This window comes from Taudactylus pleione, unplaced genomic scaffold (assembly GCF_031769625.1).
Source record: "Taudactylus pleione unplaced genomic scaffold, aTauple2 ptg000322l, whole genome shotgun sequence".
In the NCBI taxonomy this organism is placed as follows: Eukaryota; Metazoa; Chordata; class Amphibia; order Anura; family Myobatrachidae; genus Taudactylus; species Taudactylus pleione.
The window spans coordinates 4,120,001-4,142,378 of NW_028284723.1; the positions used below are offsets into that span (position 1 = coordinate 4,120,001).

The 22,378-nt window shown below is 44.9% G+C and overlaps 1 protein-coding gene across 1 annotated transcript in view; it reads right to left on the reverse strand.

Annotated features, from left to right (window-relative positions):
- ZW10 (zw10 kinetochore protein) overlaps positions 1 to 22,378 on the reverse strand; it is a 65,997-nt gene that overhangs the window by 42,818 nt on the left and 801 nt on the right. The window contains exons 2-7 of the mRNA XM_088443026.1: positions 17,090 to 17,224; positions 8,969 to 9,070; positions 5,297 to 5,374; positions 2,923 to 3,082; positions 2,206 to 2,355; positions 1,877 to 2,068 (exon numbers count right to left, since the gene is read on the reverse strand). Coding sequence (XP_088299152.1) covers positions 1,877 to 2,068; positions 2,206 to 2,355; positions 2,923 to 3,082; positions 5,297 to 5,374; positions 8,969 to 9,070; positions 17,090 to 17,224 — 817 coding nt within the window. The remainder of the gene's footprint in view (positions 1 to 1,876; positions 2,069 to 2,205; positions 2,356 to 2,922; positions 3,083 to 5,296; positions 5,375 to 8,968; positions 9,071 to 17,089; positions 17,225 to 22,378) is intronic.

Here is a 22,378-nt window from a genome sequence, read left to right on the forward strand (position 1 = left end):
GGCCCCATAGTGATGTCAGTGGGAGTGATTTTGGCTCTGATAGAGCCAAAATCACTCCAGGGCTTGTGGTCGAAAAACCCGACCACAGGCTTCTGGTCGCACTGGCGATGGTCGCGATGGTCAAGACCATCGCGACCATCATCCTGCACGCTCGTATGTGCTGTGGGTGGTGACCCACAGCTATACGAGCGTCCAGGAGGACGCTCCATTTTTATGGAGGACGGCCCTCATTCTGAGCGAGCGCTCTGCTCAGAGCGTCCGGCTCTGAATGAGGGCCTAAAAGCAAAGTTAGCAGAGCAGGTAGGGAACTAAGCCCTGCACTGTCAGCTCACTGAGCCCTGTAAACAGAAGCTGAGACGCTTACAAAACCTTGTATATAATAAAACAAATAATAATGACTAGCTATAAACGTGCCTTACTCCTAAGGCATTAAAAAAAAAAAAAACATCTGAAATTAGGTGGAGATAGGTGGGGTTACATAGGGGCTGGGAGGGCAGACCCTTAACACTACCTTTTCAGTGCCTATACTCCTGTGACAGGCCACTAACCTTAGTAGTCAAGACTACATATTGGATGTAAGAGGAAATAAAGATAGAAAATAACAAATCAGCAATTAGGAAAGATAATTACCAAAGACACTCTGACTGAACACCTTAGTATAATCTTCTTTAAAGTCGTTACCTAGTATTAGACAACTCCTCTTTTATTTAACCCTCCCCATATAGCAAATACAGCACGATGACCACTCAAAGGCGAGTAAAACATCTGTTTAGACATAATCTTCCTATAGCTTATGACCCTTGAAGTCATCCTACGTTATAGCACAAAAAGCATCAACATTTATTTTTCTGCTGTATTAATTGCACTTTCGATACATTACAGGACTGCCAGGTTACAATTATTCAATCTGCTCCAGTGAATGTACAGACCAGAATGCTTTTACATCACACTATTGCCCTGACACTGATTAATCTGATGATCATAGGAGCAGTGCCCCTAACCAACCCATTCCTACCTTGGGGATTGCATTCAGGGCACATTGTCTACAGATTCCGGATAGTATTTGGGGGTACTGCTCAGTAACTATATGGGATTCTGGAACGGGAGCCTCAATACTATCATGGCACCCTAAGGTATTTTATTGCTACTGTCCTTTGTTTTAAATGGCATTCCAAGAACCGATACCATCACAGCTGTTAATACCCATTATCCATCTTGTCTATTCATATTTACCCTCACTTATGTTGTGCTTTAACCTATTAGGATTCTCTTATATTAGTTTAACACCCTTACTTTGCAGATATTTTTAACATTCATTAGCACTGTATTGTATGTATTTCTTGTGTGTTACTTAATACTGAATCCCTCAGTACTATATCCCTTATTCTATTGTGTAACCAAAAAACTAGCACAGTAAGTCACATTTGTGACTTTTGGTACATAGCGTTTTGGCTCTGCATAGACGTAGCCGGGGATTAGCAGGTGCCAGTATCACTTCAGCAGGTACTGTGGGGTATTAAATTTAAATTGTCTAGTGGTTATGGTCATTGCTTGAAAACTAATTTTCCTTTTTAGGCTCCCATTTGAAAAGTTTGTTGTTGTTTTTTTTTATATATATAAAATAAAGCAGTATATAGTAATTCCTAAACATCCTGGAAATGGGTGCCAAGTGAAGTCTTAAAAGCTTTTGGCAAGAAACCTCTCTAATGTACTCTAACACTCCCCAGCCATAGAATCATTGTCCGATTTCAAAAGCAGCAAGAAATGAGTTGCTGATTATGCTTACATGTGTTATAATACTCTAATACCTAGCAATGCACTTTATTTACGCTGTACATGTGTGTATCCTGAAGCTGCAGCCTGCCCATGTTCATACCCAGCAGATGCTTGTGAAGTAGCTCCAGAACCATTTTCAATTTCAAGAAAACCACAGCAGGTGGTGGATGTTCTAAGTCTGTTTTATGGCTTTCAAAACGCAATATTACTCCCTGTGGCTGAGATTCCACCACAGCGTGAAGGGAAGGATAAGAAATCAGAGGTTTAAGAATATAATTCATCAGTATTTGACCTACGGAAGAGAGAAAATAAGTCAGAACAAGTAGAGCAATATATAATCATTTAAACATCTACAAGTCTTTGATTTGGAAAGTGGCTGGTCAATGCCACCCTTGCTCTTCATTAGCTGAAGAAGAAAACATGTCTTACTGAAGAACTTCAACTTGGTGTTCAGCTCTCCCAGAACCGCCAACGCTGGAAGCACCGATCCCAGTATTGGACCAGAATTTGTTTCATCAGATGATGGCAGAGTACAAAGGTGCAACTCCGTCTTCAAGATCATGTCCAAACTCGAGTGATCTGCAGTGTTAGAAACAAAGAGGCTACTAATGATAAAAAAATAACTCTTGCAAATCAGACCTACATTGTCACTTCATTTGTCCAAATAGCAATGTCTAATTAAAGCATCAGTGCTCAACAAGACGTACTGATGTGGCACATTGTTATTCTGTCTTTTCAGGGGATCAGACAGTTCCGACCCTCAAATTTTCATCTGATGGTATAAAACATTTCATGATTTGAAAGATGAAATTACAATTTTGTTGTACAGTAGTATTTTTTGTAAATTTTTCACATGTAGCAGAACTCTACAATGAAAAATAGTAAAACACACTGGTTTAAAAGAATAGTGCAACTTTTTTTTTTTTAGAAAGTCATTTAAACCCAAATAGTTATAGGCTGTTATTTGCAACTTCCAAACTCCTGACGCTAATTAAAGAGCTACTGATATCATCAGGTCATGTGCTGGGAAGTAAGCAAAGATTATTTTGGTTTAACCTGTAAACATAGAAAAGGTTTAAGCGTTAGCTATACAGAAGACAGATGATCAGGGATATGTATGCAGTCTATATGGCAGGTTGCTGGTACCTTTCAATGGAGGTAGTTTCCACACTGCCAGTTTCTGCCACTCTTCTCCAATGTGGTACAGTAGGTTCTGTTTCTGTACAGTCAGCTCTATCCCAAGAGCCCTTAGCACCTTCAGCTCAAAGCCCTTCCTAGACTTCAGAGTTTTCAGACAGCTGTGTGCCTAAAGAGTCGGATAAACCATAAACTGTTCAAGCCTATTATATAATTATATACACAGTAGACAGAGTTCGTCATCAATATTTAGCTTTATTTCCTAGAGCAGTTAATACACATTTCTTCATTTTTCAATACATAACATTTGCCTGTTAGACACATTGGTTCAATAGGTGTACTTTACAGTACTAAAAGACCCAAGAAAGGGCACATAAGTATCATTGATTGGCTGCCAGTTTTGATAAAAGAACAAATTGTAATAAGGTTTAAACCCGGTCACACACTGGAGCGATGTCGGGCCGATGTGCAGTTTCATAACGACATATCGCCTACATCGCTCAGCGTGTATGTATGACTGCGCGCTCCCCCGTTCGCTAGCAATGGTTGCCAGGTTTGATGTGCTGCACATCAAACGTAGCGATGTCGCTAGCGGCCAGTGCATTGTTAACGAATGACAAAAATGATTGTTCCGTCGTTCATTAAAGTCGTCCAGTGTGGATGCACAATCACGGCTCACGGTCATTCATTCTGCTGTCGGAACGAATGGCCGTCGCTCCAATGTGTACCTTGCCCAAGTGTAGGAAAGATCGATTTGCAACATAACAGCACTAATATGTTGGCAAGATCAGATATGTCAAGCTCAAAACGCTGTTTAATAATGGGAACGGGTACGTGGGATTGACAGTGATGTCGAACACTGAATGCAGGTGCAGACATGTCGACACGGTTAACATGCTACTTAGAACATGTTAGCTGGGTTGGCATTACAACTGTAATGATAAAGCTGATTAAGCATGTTTTGTATAGAAATGTAATAAAAGCATACATTTTTTATATTTTACACGAAAGCCCACTGTAATACAGAATTTGACCATAACTGTGCCTACTGCTCTCCTTTATATTTTAAAGTGCTTGAAGACGAACACAGCTCGAGTGCAGGAATACACCTATTATTGAGACCATGCAAAGAAATAGAGATTCTCTTTTGCAGGTTGTAATTCCAATTATCGAATGTGGCTGCAGACCCACTTTCCTGCTGCAAAATGTTGTTGACATTCGCAAAGGTGCCAATAGACTAGCAGACGGGTTCTCAAACTCGGTCCTCAGGACCCCAAACAGTGCATGTTTTCCAGGTCTGCTCACAGAATCACAAGTGAAATCATTAGCTCCACCTGTGGATCTTTAAAAATGTGTCTGTGAATGAATACACCTGTGCACCTGCTGGGTGACCTGGAAACCATGAACTATGTGGGGTCCTGAGGACAGAGTTTGAGAACCACTGGACCAGCATTAGCCATATACATGCGACGCGGTCAGCTCAATGTTTAGCAATTTGTAAAGGTCAATTTATGGCCCTTCACGTGAGGAGATTGCACAGTTTACGTTTATGTTACCACACCAGACCAAATTGGAAATCTGTTCTTACACATAATTAAAGAAATCTCCATAAAAGGTGGGTACACATTAGAGGATATTGTAAAAATCAGCTAACGTGTACCCACTATGTCGGGCTATGCGCGCTCCCGTTTGGTCGTCAGTCGCATTGTCAGGTCAGCCCTACATGCAGCTGAATCTGACAATGTGACCGAAGACCCCATGCAGCGGGATGCAGCCGGTTCCAACATATCGGCAGTTAGGCCCCGGAACACCTAATGTTTATCGCCAGCTTGGTGCATGTGCAGTCGCCTATCACATCCCTGGATACACACATCGTTTAGTGCAGGGGTCTTCAAACTTGGCCCTCCAGATGCTGTGGAACTACACATCCCAGCATGCACTGCACATAGTTTTAGCATGCGGTTATATCAAAAAGGTGGCAGAGCATGCTGGGATGTGTAGTTCCACAGCAGCTGGAGGGCCAAGTTTGAAGACCCCTGGTTTAGTGTGTACCAAGCTTTAGGCAACGTCACACTGCAGTTCTCTATGTAAAAGTTCAGATAGTTGACGTGCTCCGGTTACAACAGAGTAGCATTACCCAGAGTAATGTCACACTACAGGGGGTTTCATCCCACGGTTTTCCGAGAGGTAAATATGCTGCCACCGTATTACACTGCCCTCAGCTTGTAACAAAATCTACTCTGCTATCCCCCACATGCATTTAACACCTTCTTATTTAGCAAGAAACAAAATCTCTGTGATACACATTATCCTATGCATACTCCTTATAAATATACTAATGTGGTGCGTTACATTATCAAATTAAACGCTATACTGTACTTACCTTTTCAAGATGTTCGGCTGCCGTGATGTAAGTCTTCTCGGAGAACGCAGTGTTATATTTGTCAAGAGCACTGTTAAACTGAAATACAAAATGACAGAATTAGATTGCAATGACAAAACAGATAACTGCTTGCCATTTAATTTACAGTTACAAATTAGCATTTAAACCACAAACATGTCTGTGTTAAAAGCAACTTACTAACAGAATAAGCAAAGAGCAAACCATTGCATGAAGGAGTTACTGTGAATGTACGCAAGACGTAAGCCACAAATTCCTCAGATTCTCATGGCAAAGGTTCAGTGTGTTTATTTCATATACAAACATTAAACGGTCTAATAAGAGAACCATTAAATTTATTTATATCCACAGAGCAAAGTTTACTGAAACACTAAACACAAATTTTGTCTATGCACTTTGATACTCTGGAACAGCGATATTGTTTTGCTAAGGAGAAGAAAAAATAAATAAAACAAGGGGAGGAAACATTTAAACTAACGCAAATAAAACTGAATTATAAGCGACGATCGTTCCTTTTCTTTAAAACATTCCATGGCAGCCTTTTCAATGGGTTAAGGGCCTGATTGAGCAAGGATCGCAGTTGCTAATACGCACGCAATCGGCCGACTGTTGCGTACTGCGCATGCATCGTAGTGCGCAAAACGGCAGTGGCTACGCAGACCCATCGCAGAGTGATTGACAGGAAGTGCCGTTTGCGGTGTGGGTGTATAAATTATCCACTGCAATACCATACACAGCCTGAGGCCTCAGTGTGCGCTGAAGTAAGCAACTCCTGAGTGAGGTCTGACCTGCCTTAACTGTGCTCGATGTTACCAATTATTTTGCCATGTTGCTAAAGTCTACTGATGTGAGTAAGGGGAAGTGGGCGTCCTTATGTTAGTTTGCGATCGCAATGCAAATATTTGCATATCACCGCTGATATTAGCAACTGCGTTGCATGAGTATTAGCAGAATAGCCATTCTTGCTGAATCAGGCCCTAAGTCCATTCTAGATAGGTAGACACAGATCGTTAATCGCTCCCCCAATATCTTGAAGTGACTTCTCAGCAGTCTCAAAAACATTTAAAACATGGATGGGAAAACTGCTCTGCATTGCAAGGGATGCCATGGAGTATTCAGACAAAAAGGAAATATTGGTAAATTTATTCTGTAATTTTCTTTCTTCAATACTCCATGGCAGCCCTTGCCATGCAAAGTAATTTTGTTGTGAAGTATCGTTTTTGTAAAAGTTTCTCTTGTGTAGCAGAACTCTACAATGAAAAATTGCAAAATACTGATTTAAGAGAACAGTGCAACTTTTCTTTAATTTCATAAGCGCCCAAAAATGTTATAAGCTGTTATATGTAACTCCCAAACTCCTGACGCTGATTATAGAGCTACAAACATGCCACATATGCTGCAAATTTTCAGAAATATGTCTAACTGAGAACTTGTCTTCCAGAGGGCCAGATTCAAATGTGGATGCAGAACACAGCATCTGCACCCCTGTGTAAATATTCTAATGCTGCAGGGTCGCCTGAAGGAAATAGAGGCCTCCTGACAGCATCGCAGATCCGAATACTGCATCCGTAGGTGCAGCATCACATCACCATCATGACCGATGGTCACAGCTTCAGGTCATCTAGGAAAACCAAAGGCTACTCAGAACATCAGTCTTATCTGCATTGCTGAGGCAAGAAAAGCTACATCTTCTTATGCAGGGCCTGGCCTCAGCAGTCCCAGAAAAAGGAGAGCACATGCCCACCAGACCCTCCCCCAAACAGTCGTAGCCTGTAAATCAGGCTGCGGCCTCAGGCACTGCGAGCGTGAACACGGAACAGGTTCTGCGCATGCACAAGTCACCTACCATTATATTAGTGTGTAAACCATTGAGGTCATACAGCAATCAAAAGAGGAGAGGGAAAGCCAGAAATGTATAGATGAGTGAAGAATACTGGTACCCTGGCATTTTGACCAATTTTGCTATAATGTGCTCATGAGCGATCTTTATCAGTAGCTGAGAGACTTCCTGATTATAAGGACCACTCATCTCGAATTAACCACCTTCAACGTAAATAATCCACCACTATAGTCTCACCAGTGACATGGAATGCTGGAAGGGACATCAGGTTTATTACTGCTCAAGATAACAGTTTTGTTACTTTCCTCATCATTGCTTTCCATCTGTCACCCATTGACTTGTTAGGGCCACTAATATCCTATTGTCTGAAAATATTCAGACATATTGTGCCATCAACAGAAGATGAAACTGCTAAATTGATTTTCTTTCTGCTCTGATTTCTAGTATATGGTAACCTGATTAAGTGATCCAAAGTCAGCCCGTAATCCCACGGCATTAGGAGATCTATCTAAAACTGCTCAAGTGCCATCTTGTTGAGGAGCTCTTCCTTTGGTGAAGGAACACATTCCCAATGGCTGAGGGCCTTCCTTACTGACAAACATTGAGGAGTCTGCACTAAGCACTGTACCACATCTTTCTGTTGAAGTTAGTTTTTTTGTATAGCATTTATTGTTACTCCTAGAAATGTTTGTCGTGAAGAGATTCATTGACTTTTAGAACTACTTCACAAACCAGCCAAGTTTCTGCACTTGCGATGTTCTGTGGCTTTCTCAACACCAGGATGTCACCCAGATATGGACACAACTTGACTTCCATCTTCCTTATTCTACCATGTAAATCACTAGTACCCTTGTGAATGTTCTTTGGAAGTGTTGCCAGGCTAATAAGCAGACGAGTGAATTGGAAGTGTTGGCCTAGAATAAGCCACAGGAACCATTAAAGTAAGCATCTTTAAGACCTATCAATCACAAACTCCCCCTTTACTGACAGACATTAGAATACAGTTCATTTGTTCTATGAAAAACTATTTGGCATTGACAAGCCTGTTGAGTCTCTTCAGGTACAGAAAAGTGTGATGGGCTCCTGATGCTTTCTTGACAAGGAATAGTGTGGGATAAAGGTCTTTGTCCTTCAGGTATAAGGAGCACTGAAGCAATAGCCTTAGCTTTGATTAAGCTTTGTAAAACACCTTGCAGGAAGTTTACTTTAGATTGTACAAACATTTCCTTTTGGGTACTGGTAGAATTCTATCCTGTAGCCATTTTTTATTCTCTAGAACCCACTGATCTTGAAAAGAATGTCTTCACAGGTCTACACACTGTAAAAATTCTTTCCCCTACTGGTATTTGATGGGACTGTTTTTGACAAAGAATTACAGAGTCTAAGGGGGACATTTACTAAAGTGAGAGTTTTTAGAAGTGGCGATGATGCCCATAGCATCCAATTAGATTGTAGTTAACATTTAACTAGCACCTTCTAGAAGATAACAGCTAGAATCTGATTGGTTTCTATGGGCAACATCTCCACTTCTAAAAAACTCTCACTTTAGTATATGTACCCATTACTATCTTGAAGGCTGAAAAGAACGGTCTGGAGGTAAAGAAAATATCTGCCTGTGGTAAGGTCAACTAGAGGAAAGTACAAACATTCTGACACTTCGTTCTCTGAGCTTGTATGACAGCTTTATAAATCATTTATAAAAAGGCATATATAATTGATCAACACCATTCACTGCACAGTGTTTATCCTTGCATAATATTCAGAGGATGCTCAAGGCCAATTGAAGACCAGGTAACACATTTAGCGACACAAACCTCTTGCAACTGATTGAGAACACCAAGAATAATGGTGTTTTTTTCCAGCTGTTGTTTCAACTCTGTGAATTCACTGACAGCCACTTTAAGTTCATTTTGCACCTGCATATAAGTAAATAAGTATTAGTTGATTTTTGTAACCAAATGCCAGCTATGTGTTTTCATTTTACAAAATGTTATGCCCAACGTTGATGATGATTACATGAAATCAAGATTTTATTTTCTTATTAGTGAAGTGTGGAGGAAATAGGATTCTGTGAGAGACACGCTTATTTACTTACAAGACAGACCTAAGCGGATTTGTTCTCTCCCTGTAAATAAATGTCCGATAAGAATTTTCAGGACTATCTGCCTTATAAAAAGAGAGAGTGGTGCAAAGAGAGATTGGGGACGGGGTGGGGTGGTCAGTGTTCGAGAACATTGTTTGGGAATACGAACAATGGTGGTACTTAAAATGGGCTGTCTGTAGGTGGTACAATAATTTATTTATAACTGCATTAGTTAAATCATATAGGAAAGGTTAAAAGTAATTTTTTTGCCTTTAAAAGAATATCGCCAACGATTATTTTTTATTCAAATCAAGTCATTATTGTTAACGTTTACATTGTTGCAAGGTTCAAACACATAAATACTAAGATAAAAACATACTTTTTTCAAAAGACTACATTTACAGAAACTTTATAATCTAAAGCTAGGTACACATGGTGCAATAAATCGGGTTGAACAGCTGTGTGTACACAGCACCCAGGGACAATTATTGTTTAAAAACCAGTTGGATCTGCTAATCTGATCAGGACTCTCCTGCACAACATGTTTGTTGTGTGTATATGATCTGCCCAACATTTTTTCCAGATAGCTAAATTAAATAATCTTTGCCAATCTTTAGGACATATAATCGTTCAGATAGGAGCAATAATTCAGTAACGTGTACACTGTAATTCTGATGTTATCAAGATTGTTTCATCTTTAAGAGAGTCATAGATTGTAGTGTTCACTCTAGGTCCGGCGGCAGGCAGGGCGCTGGACCTAGAGCTAGGGCACATCTGTGCGGGGCGTGGCGAATGAAAAGGGGGCGTTTTTATGACGAGTTACCTTTTCGTCACTCTTGGGGGCGTGCCCGGCACTTACGGACATGCCGGGCAGCCCCCAAGCGCCATGACGCTCCGCGTGCATTCAGCAGGGCGCCGCGCTGGAGGGCAGGGTGCTTTCTGTCATTCACAAATAGGCTGTTTCAGCGGGGCGCCGCACCCTGCCCTAGCAGGAACGCTAGATTGTGAATAAGATCTTTTCGGTGCGTTTCCTATCTTAATACAATAATGCACAGTACTTTCCAGAAAGTGGCATCAATTAAAAATGTATTTATCAAAGAATAACGAGACTAACTTTCAAAACAGCTGCATGAAGATGAGATGCAGAATAAAATTGGAATGGTAATAGCAATGGGTTGTAGTCTGAAAAGGATGTAATAGAGGTGTCCTCATACATCTATCCTCAATATGCCGTGCAGCGCGACATGCCTGGCGTAAGTAAGCCGCCAGGTCCCGTGCAACTCTGCTAGAGTCAGGTCTCTTTTCCTTTTGCCTAAAATGCGCCTTAGTCGCAATTCAATGCAACGTGGACACACCAGGAGACACTGCCGATTCATTTCATATATGACACTTGTATATCTGTGTGCGACTGAGGGGGGTATTCAGTTAGCTCAGATATATTTTCGGGGGCAAAAATATGAGATATGGTAAGAATTTACCTTTGTTATCTCTATTTCTACGAAGTCCATAGGGTTCCACAGGATACCTTGGGGTATAGGTGATGACGTCAGGCATCGGGCACCATAGAGTTACGTTTTCAGCCTCCCAGGATGCATCAGGGTCCCCCTCCCATACCCCGCCCCCGAGCCAAGGCATCTCAGTTACGTACCAAGCCATAAGCCGAAGAAGGAGAAGGAAGAGAGAGAAGAAAGATCTGGACACACACAAGAATCACATTCTCACCAGAGAAAGACAGAAAAACCAGTGACCAGAGTAAAGCCCATCTGCAGCACAGGTGCGACAGGGCAGGAGTCCTGTGGAACCCTATGGACTTCGTAGAAATAGAGATAACAAAGGTAAGTTCTTACCATATCTCATTTTCTACATCAGGGTCCATAGGGTATCCACAGGATACCTTGGGGGATGTCCCAAAGCAGTATCCTCTAAGGGTGGGGACGTTCCTGTACTGAATGAGAATCCGTCGCCCGAAGGAAGCATCCCGAGAGGCAAAAGGTGTCAAAACCGTAATACCTCACAAAGGTATGAACAGAGGACCACGTGGCAGCCTTGCAGATCTGGACTGCAGAGGCACCACGTTGAGCTGCCCACGAAGGACCCACAGACCTAGTGGAATGTGCCCTCACAGAGGATGGAACCGGAAGACCTTCACGAAGATAAGCTTCTGAAATTGCCATACGAATCCAACCTGCCAAAGTTTGCTTTGAAGCAGGCCAACCTCTTTTACGGAAGCCATAGAGGACAAACAAGGCATCCGACTTCCTAAAAGAAGAAGTGCGGTCAACATAAATCCTTAAGACCCGCACAACATCCAAAGTGGCCTCACCCACTGAAAGATCAGGTGAATTAAAAGCCGGCACAACGATGTCCTCGTTGATGTGGAAACTTGAAACCACTTTAGGAAGGAATCCAGAACGAGTGCGCAGCACCGCCCTGTTCCTATGATAAATCAGAAAAGGGGTTTTACAGGAGAGAGCCCCTAAGTCAGAAACACGTCTGGCCGAAGCAATGGCCAGAAGGAATATTGTTTTAGCTGTAGGCCATTTAAGGTCCACTGAGCCCAGTGGTTCGTACGGCGGTCCCTGGAGAGCTCTCAGGACCACAGCCAAATCCCAAGGAGCCCCCGGTGGAACAAAAAGCTGGCTGAATACGAAGAACACCTTGCATAAAGGTGCGCACATCAGGGAGCGCAGTAATCCTACGATGGAACCAGACTGACAGTGCAGACACCTGCACCTTCAGGGAAGCAAGGCGAAGTCCATGGTCTAGGCCAGCCTGTAGGAAAGCCAACACTCGAGAGGCGGAACTCCTGAGGGGCATAACCTCTAGGTCGACACCACTGGAAGAACGTATGCCACACACGATGGTATATTCTTGCAGAGGATGGCTTCCGAGCTCTTAGCATGGTTTGCACCACAGAGCCGGAAAACCCCCTGGACCTTAACATGTCCGTCTCAACAGCCACGCCGCCAAAGACAGCCGAGTCATGTCCAGGTGAAGACAAGGACCCTGTGACAGCAGATCCGGCCGCAGTGGTAACCACAGAGGAACGTCCACTGACAGACTCTGGAGGTCCGAGAACCAGTGCTGCCTGGGCCTCTCGGGAGCCATCAACAGGAGCGTACCTCCTTCCTGTTTGAATTCCCGGATTACCAGCGGAAGAAGGGAAAACGGAGGAAAGAAGTAGGCAAACTAGAACGTCCACTGGACGGACAGAGCATCCACCAGAGACGCCTTTTCGTCTCTTGTTCGAGACGCGTACACTGGCAACTTGTTGTTGTGCCGGGACGCCATGAGTTCTATCTATGGAAGACCCCACCTGTCCACCAGAAGTTGAAAAACGTCCTGGTGCAAAGACCATTCTCCCGGATGTACGTCCTGCCGGCTGAGAAAATCCGCTTCCCAGTTCAGGACTCCCGGGATGAACACCGCTGATAGAGCTGGGAGATTGCGCTCCGCCCAGACCAGTATGCGGGACACTTCTGCGAGTGCCGCCCGACTTTGGGTTCCTCCTTGTCGATTTATGTAGGCCACGGTGGTGGCGTTGTCCGACTGGACCTGCACGGGGTGACCTTGGAGAACGCAATGTGCCTGCTGGAGAGCATTAAAAACACTGCGCGGAGTTCCAAGATGTTAATTGGAAGCTCCTTTTCTGCCTGATACCACCTGCCCTGGAACAAGTGTGGACCCCGTGACCGCTCCCCAGCCCCGGAGACTGGCGTCCGTTGTTAACAGGACCCAGTTCGCCACCCAAAAAATGACGACCCTTGTTGAGATGGGTCGTCTGCAACCACCAGGCAAGGGACAGGCGAACCTCCGGAGTGAGCACCAGCGTCTGGGACTTTAGAGGTCTGGAGTGAAACTGGGCATATTCCACCAAGTCGAATACTGCCACCATGGAGCCCAGCAACCGCATCGCCGAGTGCATAGACACTTGGCGACACTGCCGACAACTGCGCACCCTCAACTGCAAAGCAGAGATATTTTCCTCCGTCACAAAGATCCGCTGCTGCCTGGAGTCCAACAAGGTCCCGAGGTGCAGGATCCTGAGACGGGGTCAGGGTGGACTTTTGCCAATTTATCAAACAGCCGTGACGCTGCAGCACTGCAATCGTCAGGTCCAGATGGCGTAGAAGGCGCTCTGGAGACCCTGCCAACAACAGAAGATCGTCCAGATACGGTAACATTCGGACTCCCTGCTTCCGCAGGTGAGCCGCCATGACCTTGGTGAACACTAGTGGAACTGTCACCAGTCCAAAAGGCAGCGCCCGGAACTGGAAATGTTCGTTACAATTGCAAACCTGAGGTATTGCTGATGGCGCAAAAAAATAGGGACATGCAGGTAAGCGTCCTGAATGTCCAATGACACCATGTAATCCCCAGGTTCCAGCGCCAGAATAATGGACCGAAGGGTCTCCATCCGAAACAGAGCCACCCTCAAGGACTTGTTGAGGGCCTTGATGTTGAGTATTGGACGGTAAGACCCATTGGGTTTCTGCACCAAAAACAGATTGGAATAGAAACCCTGGCCCCTCTGGGAGAATGGAATAGGCACTATAACTCCAGCCTGGAGCATAGTGTGCAAAACCTTCCGCAGTTCCAAGGCTTTGTTCCGGTCTAGTAGAAGGCCTGTGGTGAAGAACCGGGATGGAGGCCTGTGCCGAAAGGAGAGGGCATACCCGTGAGAAACCACCACGTGAACCCAGGTGTCCGTCGTAGTTATCGACCAACACTGGGCGAACTGAAGCAGGCGGCCTCCCACTTTGGGATTCCCCAAAGGGAGGCCCAGACCGTCAGGCCGCAGGCTTGGCATCTGACTTAGGGGCCGGACGTCTGGTACTCCAGGCCTGTTTCCTGGGCTTGGCCGATTTCTTGGGCCCAGCCTGTCGGGGGAAAAGACTGTGCTTTAGGCATACCCTGGGCCCTGTAAGGCCGAAAGGACGACGTACCAGAACTTGAAGGGACCGTAGTAGACGGGAGACATGCAGATTTGGCTGCTGCCAGCGTGGCTACAATTTTGTCCAGATCCGGACCAAATAGGACTTCTCCATTAAAAGGCAAACCTTCTAAGCCCTTTTTGGAATCAGCGTCCGCTTTCGAAGATCGCAACCATAAGGTGCAACGAGCAGCAACAGCTGCAGAAGAAATCCTAGAGGTGAGGATACTGATATCCAAGGCCGCTTCATTGATGTAAGTGGCAGAGTCCCGGAGAATGCCCACCAACTCGGCCTATTCAGCCGAACAGTCAGAGTCCAAAGACGCCTCCAAACTATCAGCCCAGCGCTCCATAGCTCTGGCTACCCAACACACGGCCATAGCCGGTCTGGACGCCCCCCCGCCAGGGAATAAATGGACTTTAGGCAGATTTCCACCTTGCGGTCCGTAGCATCCTTCAAGGAGGACATGGAAGGCATGGGCAAAGTGGCACTTCTGACTAGGCGTGTCACATGGGAATCCACCTGCGGAGGGGATTCCCACTTAGAAAAATAATTGTCAGCAAACGGATAAGCCACGGCTAAGCAAGCGCCTCTGAGGCTGATACCGTATCCCGGGATGTTTCCACGCCTCCTCTAAATGGTCCACTAACTGACCAGAAAGAGGAAACACTGTGGAGTCACCCTTAATATCCTTGAAAAAGGCATATTTGGATTTGGACACCGGAGGATCATCATCCTCAATAATTAAAGCCGTGCGGACTGCCCGAATAAGGCCAGGAATATATACCCTTGACTTAGTGTCCGACTCTTTAGTACGGAGAGGTTCCTGGTCAGATAGATCCAGAATCTCCCCATCATCGGACGTCACATTGTCATCCTCATAAGGAGCAAACAGACGCCACAGGCCGCTTATGTGGCTGCAACACAGACTCCCCTTGTAAAACATCCGACAAATGCTGTACTGATGAAGTCAGAGAATTAACCCACGGAGGCTCCTGTGAAACCTGGGGAGGGGAAATAGGGAGACTGTGGGGTACCATCAGTTGTCTCAGGAAACCCTGCATGGGTGACGACACCACTGACTGCTGGGACAATCCCATCTGGGAAAACGCAGGTGGCGGAGCTAACTGGCCCACTAGGGTTGTAAGCGCCTTAGCGAAACAAGCCTAGGGAGGTTCCTGTACCGGAGCCGTGACAGTAATTGGCCGTGCCAATAAATAGCAGTGCCGACATAGCCCCTCCGCGTTCCCCTCCCACTCCGCTATTGGTACATTGCACTTAGTACACATAAGCTGGAGGGGAAATTCACTCTCAGACATGATGGGAAGTATGTGACCCCTCTCACTGATACTCGTTAGTATAGTGGGAGAAACACCCTGCAATCACCGCACCGCAAGGGCTTTAGCAGAGTAAGAGCAGGGACAGTGAAATGGATGACAGTAGAAAGTGAAAGTACAGGCAGCAGCGCTAGCAGAAGTCACATACAATGCAGAAGAAATTAATCCCTGCACTATCAGCGCTGTTTCTCAACTACACAGACACAGAGTCTGGTAGGACACAGCGCTGCATACACTGACCTTAAGCCAACGGAGGAGAGGTATGCCGGGGAACCCAGACCGCGATGCCACCGACCAGCAGCTTCCAGCAGCGTTCACCATGCAAAGATGGCCACCGAGAAGCAGAGAGGAGGCCGGCCTGGGGGAGAAGCGCTGCCACATGACCAATCGGCAACGCATAGAGGGCTCTGTGCAGCGAGGGAGGCGCCGGCTGTATACAGGGATGGCGCGCTCCCCTGGCATGCAATTAACGCCTGGGACGCCGCAGCGCTTGTCGCTCAGCTGCAGCCCGCTGTCCCAGGGGGATAGTGGAAGCGCAGGTTAGTACCTGGCTCCACGCTGCAGTCAGTCCCCAGGGAGCCCCCTGCCTGGGGACTGTGGACCATGTTCTCAGCAGGGACCCACCGTGGGACCCCCCTGCTGTTTACCTGCTCCCCTTAGATCCGGCCATGGTCCGAAGCATCTGGGGTCACCGATAGCCGTGACCCCCAGACACTTACCAGCATCCCCGGATCAGTACCGGCGGGGTGTAGGGGAGACCGCATGGACGTCAGCAGTGACTGTCCAAGTTGTACTCCCAGATGTGCAGCCACAGCTGCCTTGAAAGAAACTTCAGGAGCCATTCTTAGCCCCCCTCTAAACAGGTGCTCCGACTCCGAGCCGGGCACCAACGAAACTGAGATGCCTTGGCTCAGGGGCGGGGTATAGGAGGGGGACCCTGATGCATCCTGTGAGGCTGAAAAGTTAACTCTATGGTGCCTGATGTCATCACCTATACTCCAAAGTATCCTGTGGATACCCTATGGACCCTGATGTAGAAAAACAGGGCTTTCACAGATCATCCTCGTTTTTCACAGATTTTTTTTTTAGCCCTCGTATCCTATTTGTTTGGCTCAACTGCAGCAGACATGTGTGAGGACACATCTGTATGTGTGAGATGTGTGTGCGATTTGCTGTTTATTAGCAAATATGATGCAAATTATTTCCAAATTTGACAAGGCCCCTGAACTATAACAATTTATCAAGCCCAGAGTTATGTAATATATATTATACCATTTAGTAGTGCACAGTCTAACATTTATTTTACAAGGAGCCAGACTAAAAATTTAGGAACTAGGCAAATTTTAAATCCATTTGTCTTTTATTCACTAGTAGCAGAACATACACATAACACCTCCTCAAAAGCACCTTTTACCACAGCTCAGCCTTCTTACAGATATTACACCCCATGTTGTCCACATTACCTCCCCTTCATCATTCCTTCCTGCAACTAAAACTGCAGCATTCTACATTCACTCACACAGGTAAAGGTGGGGTAACAAGGGAGGAACCCCAGTAACTGCTACGCAAACTGGCACTCACCTCATTTTCGATTGTCAACTTCAAAATGTCTACTTCTTTGTTCAGATTGTTTACTTGTGTCACCAGATCTTCAGCACTTTGCATGCTGGGAAGGAACTCATCATATTTTTTATTGATCATGTCACATACCTCACCCTGCAGTAATAAGGACACAAACACATGTAGGCTGAAGATGGACATAATGAAGTGGTTTAAGTTCCAAGCTTTTATAGGCAAAAACATGTATCTACATAAAACTCCTAAATATTTTAGCCAGGTGGCAAATTTCAAATGGAGTTATTTATTCTCATGACCATCCTGAAGTGAGCAAAATACTGGAATTAGGTTTCTTTAACTATAGATTAATCATTTTATTTTAGATGATCCACAAAGTATGTGTGGAACTTAAGGTGCGTACACAAGGTACGATGAAAAAGCACGATAACGATATCCATCATATAATTATCGTTTACATCGTGCATTTTTCGGTGCCTCCAACCGACCTGCGATGCACAGGCACATAATGACATAAATAGGAACAAAACGAGACAAAGAGTTGCCGCATTTGACACAGAAGCTGACATTTGGACAACTCAGATCTGGATAAGGGTATTATAAGCCACATTGCTACTTCTAACACACCATATAGGAGTCCAAATATAGGGTAAAGTATAAATATTGCTCTATTTATTATTAAGTTATATTGGGGCAGAGGCTTTGTTTTTATATTGTAGCAATACATACCATTTGCATAAAAACGAAGTTGACTGGTAAGGCTGCCCGGAATCTATGTATTCCTAATTAATTCCTTCCACTGGATGGTTTTCCTATATAATATACCAAACGGAGTGAAAACAATAGACCTATAGAGTACACCTACAGTATTGGGCATTACTGCGAGGATGTGCATTCTGTGGTGGTAAGCCCACAGGCAGCGTGTTCACAAACTAGAACAGTGGTTCTCAAACTCGGTCCTCGAGACCCCATACAGTACACGTTTTCCAAGTCACCAGCAGGGGCACAGGTGTATTCATTACTTTTAAAGATCCACAAATGAAGCAAATTTTTTCACTTGTGATTTTGTAAAGAGATCAGGAAAACATGCACTGTTTGGGGTCCTGAGGACCGAGTTTGAGAACCTGTGAACTAGAATGATACTCTTGAAATGTGCAAATTGCCCATACTTCTGCCAAGTCATACGTTCTCTGTATAGAATCCAAAGTATATCATTTTAAAATCTCAATATGTGCGATTTAATATTTCACCAGTTATATGGGGATCTAGAACAAATGCATTGTTGTGGGAAACTGTAGTAAGTGTGAAATCCACTTTTTGCATAATTAGATGAATGTGAAATACATACAGTCGGTGCAGTACAGCCTGACGAGCATTAGGGGCAAAGCCTGCTGTAACTGTAAACCAATTCACTATGGGTAACAGTCCTACCAACCACATATAGTAACATGACATAGCAGCTTTCACCACCATGTCTGGGTTCATGTTTCATACAAGATTGTTTTCAAGTGCTGGAGAGGATATTATCTTACAATGGACACATTCAGATGGCTTGAAAAAGTAGCAGTAAGGGCCACTTAAAAGCACACAAATTCTCTAAAATAAGCGGCCTCCCAGATGATCTAAAACTGCACATCCCAGGAAGCCCTGCCACTGTTTTGCCATTTGGTCATGCTAAAAATGTTGCAATGCATGCTGGGATATGTAGTTAAACAACAGATGGAGGGCCGCTTATTGCCCACCCCTGCTTTAAAATGTAGTGCACAAACTGTGCTTGTTTTGATAGGAAAGACCTGCTCGGTTGTGGGAATACACTGTATAATTATCTGGCCGATTCACCGATTGTAGGCCTGGCATAAGTCAGATAGCTGGTGTTTCTTGCACAGTACTTCAGATTGTAATTTTTTTCTGGTGGGACAGAACTATGACGGTGTAGGAAGCACATTTATGGGTGGGTGCACAACCTTTTCCCATATACCGTCATGATTCATTTGAGAAATCAATTAGGAGAATTGCGCAGTAGGTAAAAAAAGTTAATAGTTAATGATAGGGGTGGTCCTGTAATGGAAGCAGGCTGGACTGTGACCTGATGCAATACAGTGGGGGTGGAGGGGGCAATATTCAATTGTTTATCACTCCCATAGCTCCCGTCAAAAGTGACTGGGAGCTATTCAATTGTTTTGGGCGAGCAGCCCCAAAGCCCTACTTTACGCAGATTTCTGCTCGCGCCCTCCTGAGGTACAAGCAGAAGTCGGCATAAAGTAGGGCTTTAGGGCTGGTCATGTGTGCCGGATGCACCTTAACTGCAGCGCAATCAGCACGGGAGAAGGAGCTTAACACGGCTAATCCTGTGGATGTGGGAACGAAAGTGCACTAACAACAACAGCTCCCGGTCACTTTAGATGGCACATACAGAAGCTTTAAACAATTTAATTCCCCTAGTGTTCATCAAGAGTACACTGGTGCCAGCCAGTAGAGAACACCGTGAGCAGAAAAAATGCACTGCCATGACCCCAGTCCAGTCCACACATAAGCCAAGCAGTGCAGACACGCAACCTACACCTATACCACCTAGAGCCTACCAGTGAGTGAAATGCCGGGTGGGAGGGGTGCACGATGGGCTTACCACTTACCTCCTGTGATAGAGCCGTCACCTACCCTTGCACCAAGAGAAAAGAAGTGTGACCCTGCATTATTTGTGATTCGTAAACTACTTTTTATCATTTTACCAACATGGTGCAAATGCTTAAATACACATGAACTCTGAGCATCCAATCAGCTTTGATCTGTTGAGTACAGATTGGAATGATGAAAGCAAGATGTTGATTTGTTGCTACAGGTCTTTTCACATTGCACCATACAAATAAGTTACCTCTGGTACAGGGGTTCTCAACTCCAGTGCTCAAGTACAATCAATGGGTAATTGTTTCAGGGTTTCTTCAATCATGCCTAGGAGAGTTCATCTATTTTGCTTGGTCAGTAATTATCCTATGTTTTTCCACTGACAAATCCTGAAAACATGATCTGTTGGTGGTACTTGAGGATTGGTGTTGAGGACCATTGGTCTAGTATATTATGGTAGAATTATAAACTGCTCGGATTTAGCTCACAGAAATTTCTTAAAAGTTGCTCAGTGTGCAGCGAGGTTACTGAGTAGTTATCCTACCTTCCACATCACCAGCTTGGGTAAAAATACTATTTTTACCCCTTTTCCACCAAAAACATGGCTCCAACCAGTCACACTGACCACAGGTCGGAGATGGGTTTTACTCCTTTTACACTGTCCAGTCGTTCACACCGAACCTTGCGTTCCAGTGGACACTTGGAGATGATGTCATCACCAAGCACTACTGAAGCCTACCAATCTGCTGGTTTGAGGCGCGACTCGGGTCATTGTGACCCGAGTCATGCCGTTTACATCGGACCGTTACCCGCGTCCTTTCCGGGTTCAACCCTAGTTGCAGCCAAGTTCAGATCCCCGGGTCACTGGACACAGGATATTTTTAGAGACCCTTTTGCACTGAGCAGCGACCCGGCAGTAACCCGGGTTATTGTGGCAGTGGAAAAGGGGTATTTGATGGCAGCAATTTAGTCACAGAACAACTTTTTTAAAAGATGCAATAAAATAAACAAAACATTTCATAATGAACTATACATCTGCAGGCTGTTTCAGTGGGGCGCCACGCCAGAGGACAGGGTGCTTTTTGCCCTTTAGAAGTAGGGCAGGGCGCGGCACCCCGCTAAAACAGCCTAGTGTGAATGCTAGGCAGTAGTTTACTTGTTGTTGTCCTGTACATGGCTAAAGGTATAAAATATAGTTTGTTTCTGTTGTGTTTTTAACTGTTTTCAAGAACACCATTCACACAGCATATTAAACATGTTTGTTTTAGATGTGTTAATGTTTCCGTTTCTCCGTAATTCATATATTTTTATGTCTTTATGAAGTTCTCCATCTGGAGAGAAAGGTAGAAATGTATCAGGGAAAAGGTGTGGTCAGCTACAGTGACAGTCCCTGTCCCATCATCAGGCTGATTAACTTCTTGGAAGTTTTCCCAGTATTCAATATATAGGCTACAAATTATCATGAGGATCTCCAGAGCACGTCGGCATGGATGCCGTAATCAGAGATGGAGGGCACTTCTTACGCAGTGTTTAATAGTTTCAAGTAGGATTTTATTCAAACTGTAGTGAGATTACCTATACTAGACTGCCTTACTGGTTCCTTTTTTTCGACTGTGGCAAACCAGTAGGCTGGACAGTGATCATGAACTAGTAAAAAATCTAAGATCGTTTAAGATCTGGAACTTTGGGACCTACAGATGTGTCCTCATACATCTAGCCTCAATACACCAGTCATCGCGACTTGCCTGGCGCGAGTTAACCACCAGGTCTAATGCTACTCTGCCAGTCTTTTTTTGCCGAAATGCATCCAAGTCGCAATACAATGCAACTAGGACGCACCAGCAGACTGCCAAGTAGTTTGATATGCAACACCTGAGTCTGTATATGTACCACAATGGAACTTGGAATGAAAAAAAGCTGCACCAGCTACATTGTAGCACTTTGCATATAGATTCAGAGACTCCGTCCTAGTGCATCTTGCACCCAAGACGCAGTTTCAGACAAATAAAAAATAAAAAAAAAAAAAGACACTTGGCGCAAGCAAAATCGTAAGGGACCTGGTATGCAGAGAGGGTCTGTTTGGCGCGACAGCATTAGTGTATTAGGACACATCTGTACATTTAGCACTATTACACTACATATCAGCATATGCATATACCCAGGACCAGGGTCCATCTATATACTGGAACACATCAGTATGGCATGTATCGTATACCCCTTTTCCACCAAAATCCCAGGCTAGACCTGGGATTTGGAACATGGTTCCAAGCCGGGACAGACCAGGGATTTACTCCATTTCCACTGTGGCGCCGACCCGGGAATATCCGGCAGATGGAGAGGATGTCATCACCAAGCACTGGAAACTCCAGCTCTCCCCTGAACGCCATACCGGAGCGGAGCGACAACCAGGGAAGGGGGTCCTACACTGGGTGAGGCTGTGATATCACAGCTGTCACGGGGGAGACGGGCAGAGAGCGACTACAGCCTCCCCGTATGAAGCAGAGAGAGGGTAAAAACCAGAATGGTCGGGACCATACAGAGAGGCTGTAATTTCTTCTACACCAGTGACAGCTGTCAGACAGCTTTCGAATAGCACCCGATCAGCATGCTGTAAACAGGTCCCAAGTCACCTGATTCCACTGAGCCTCTCCAGGGTTTTACCCGCGTAAAACC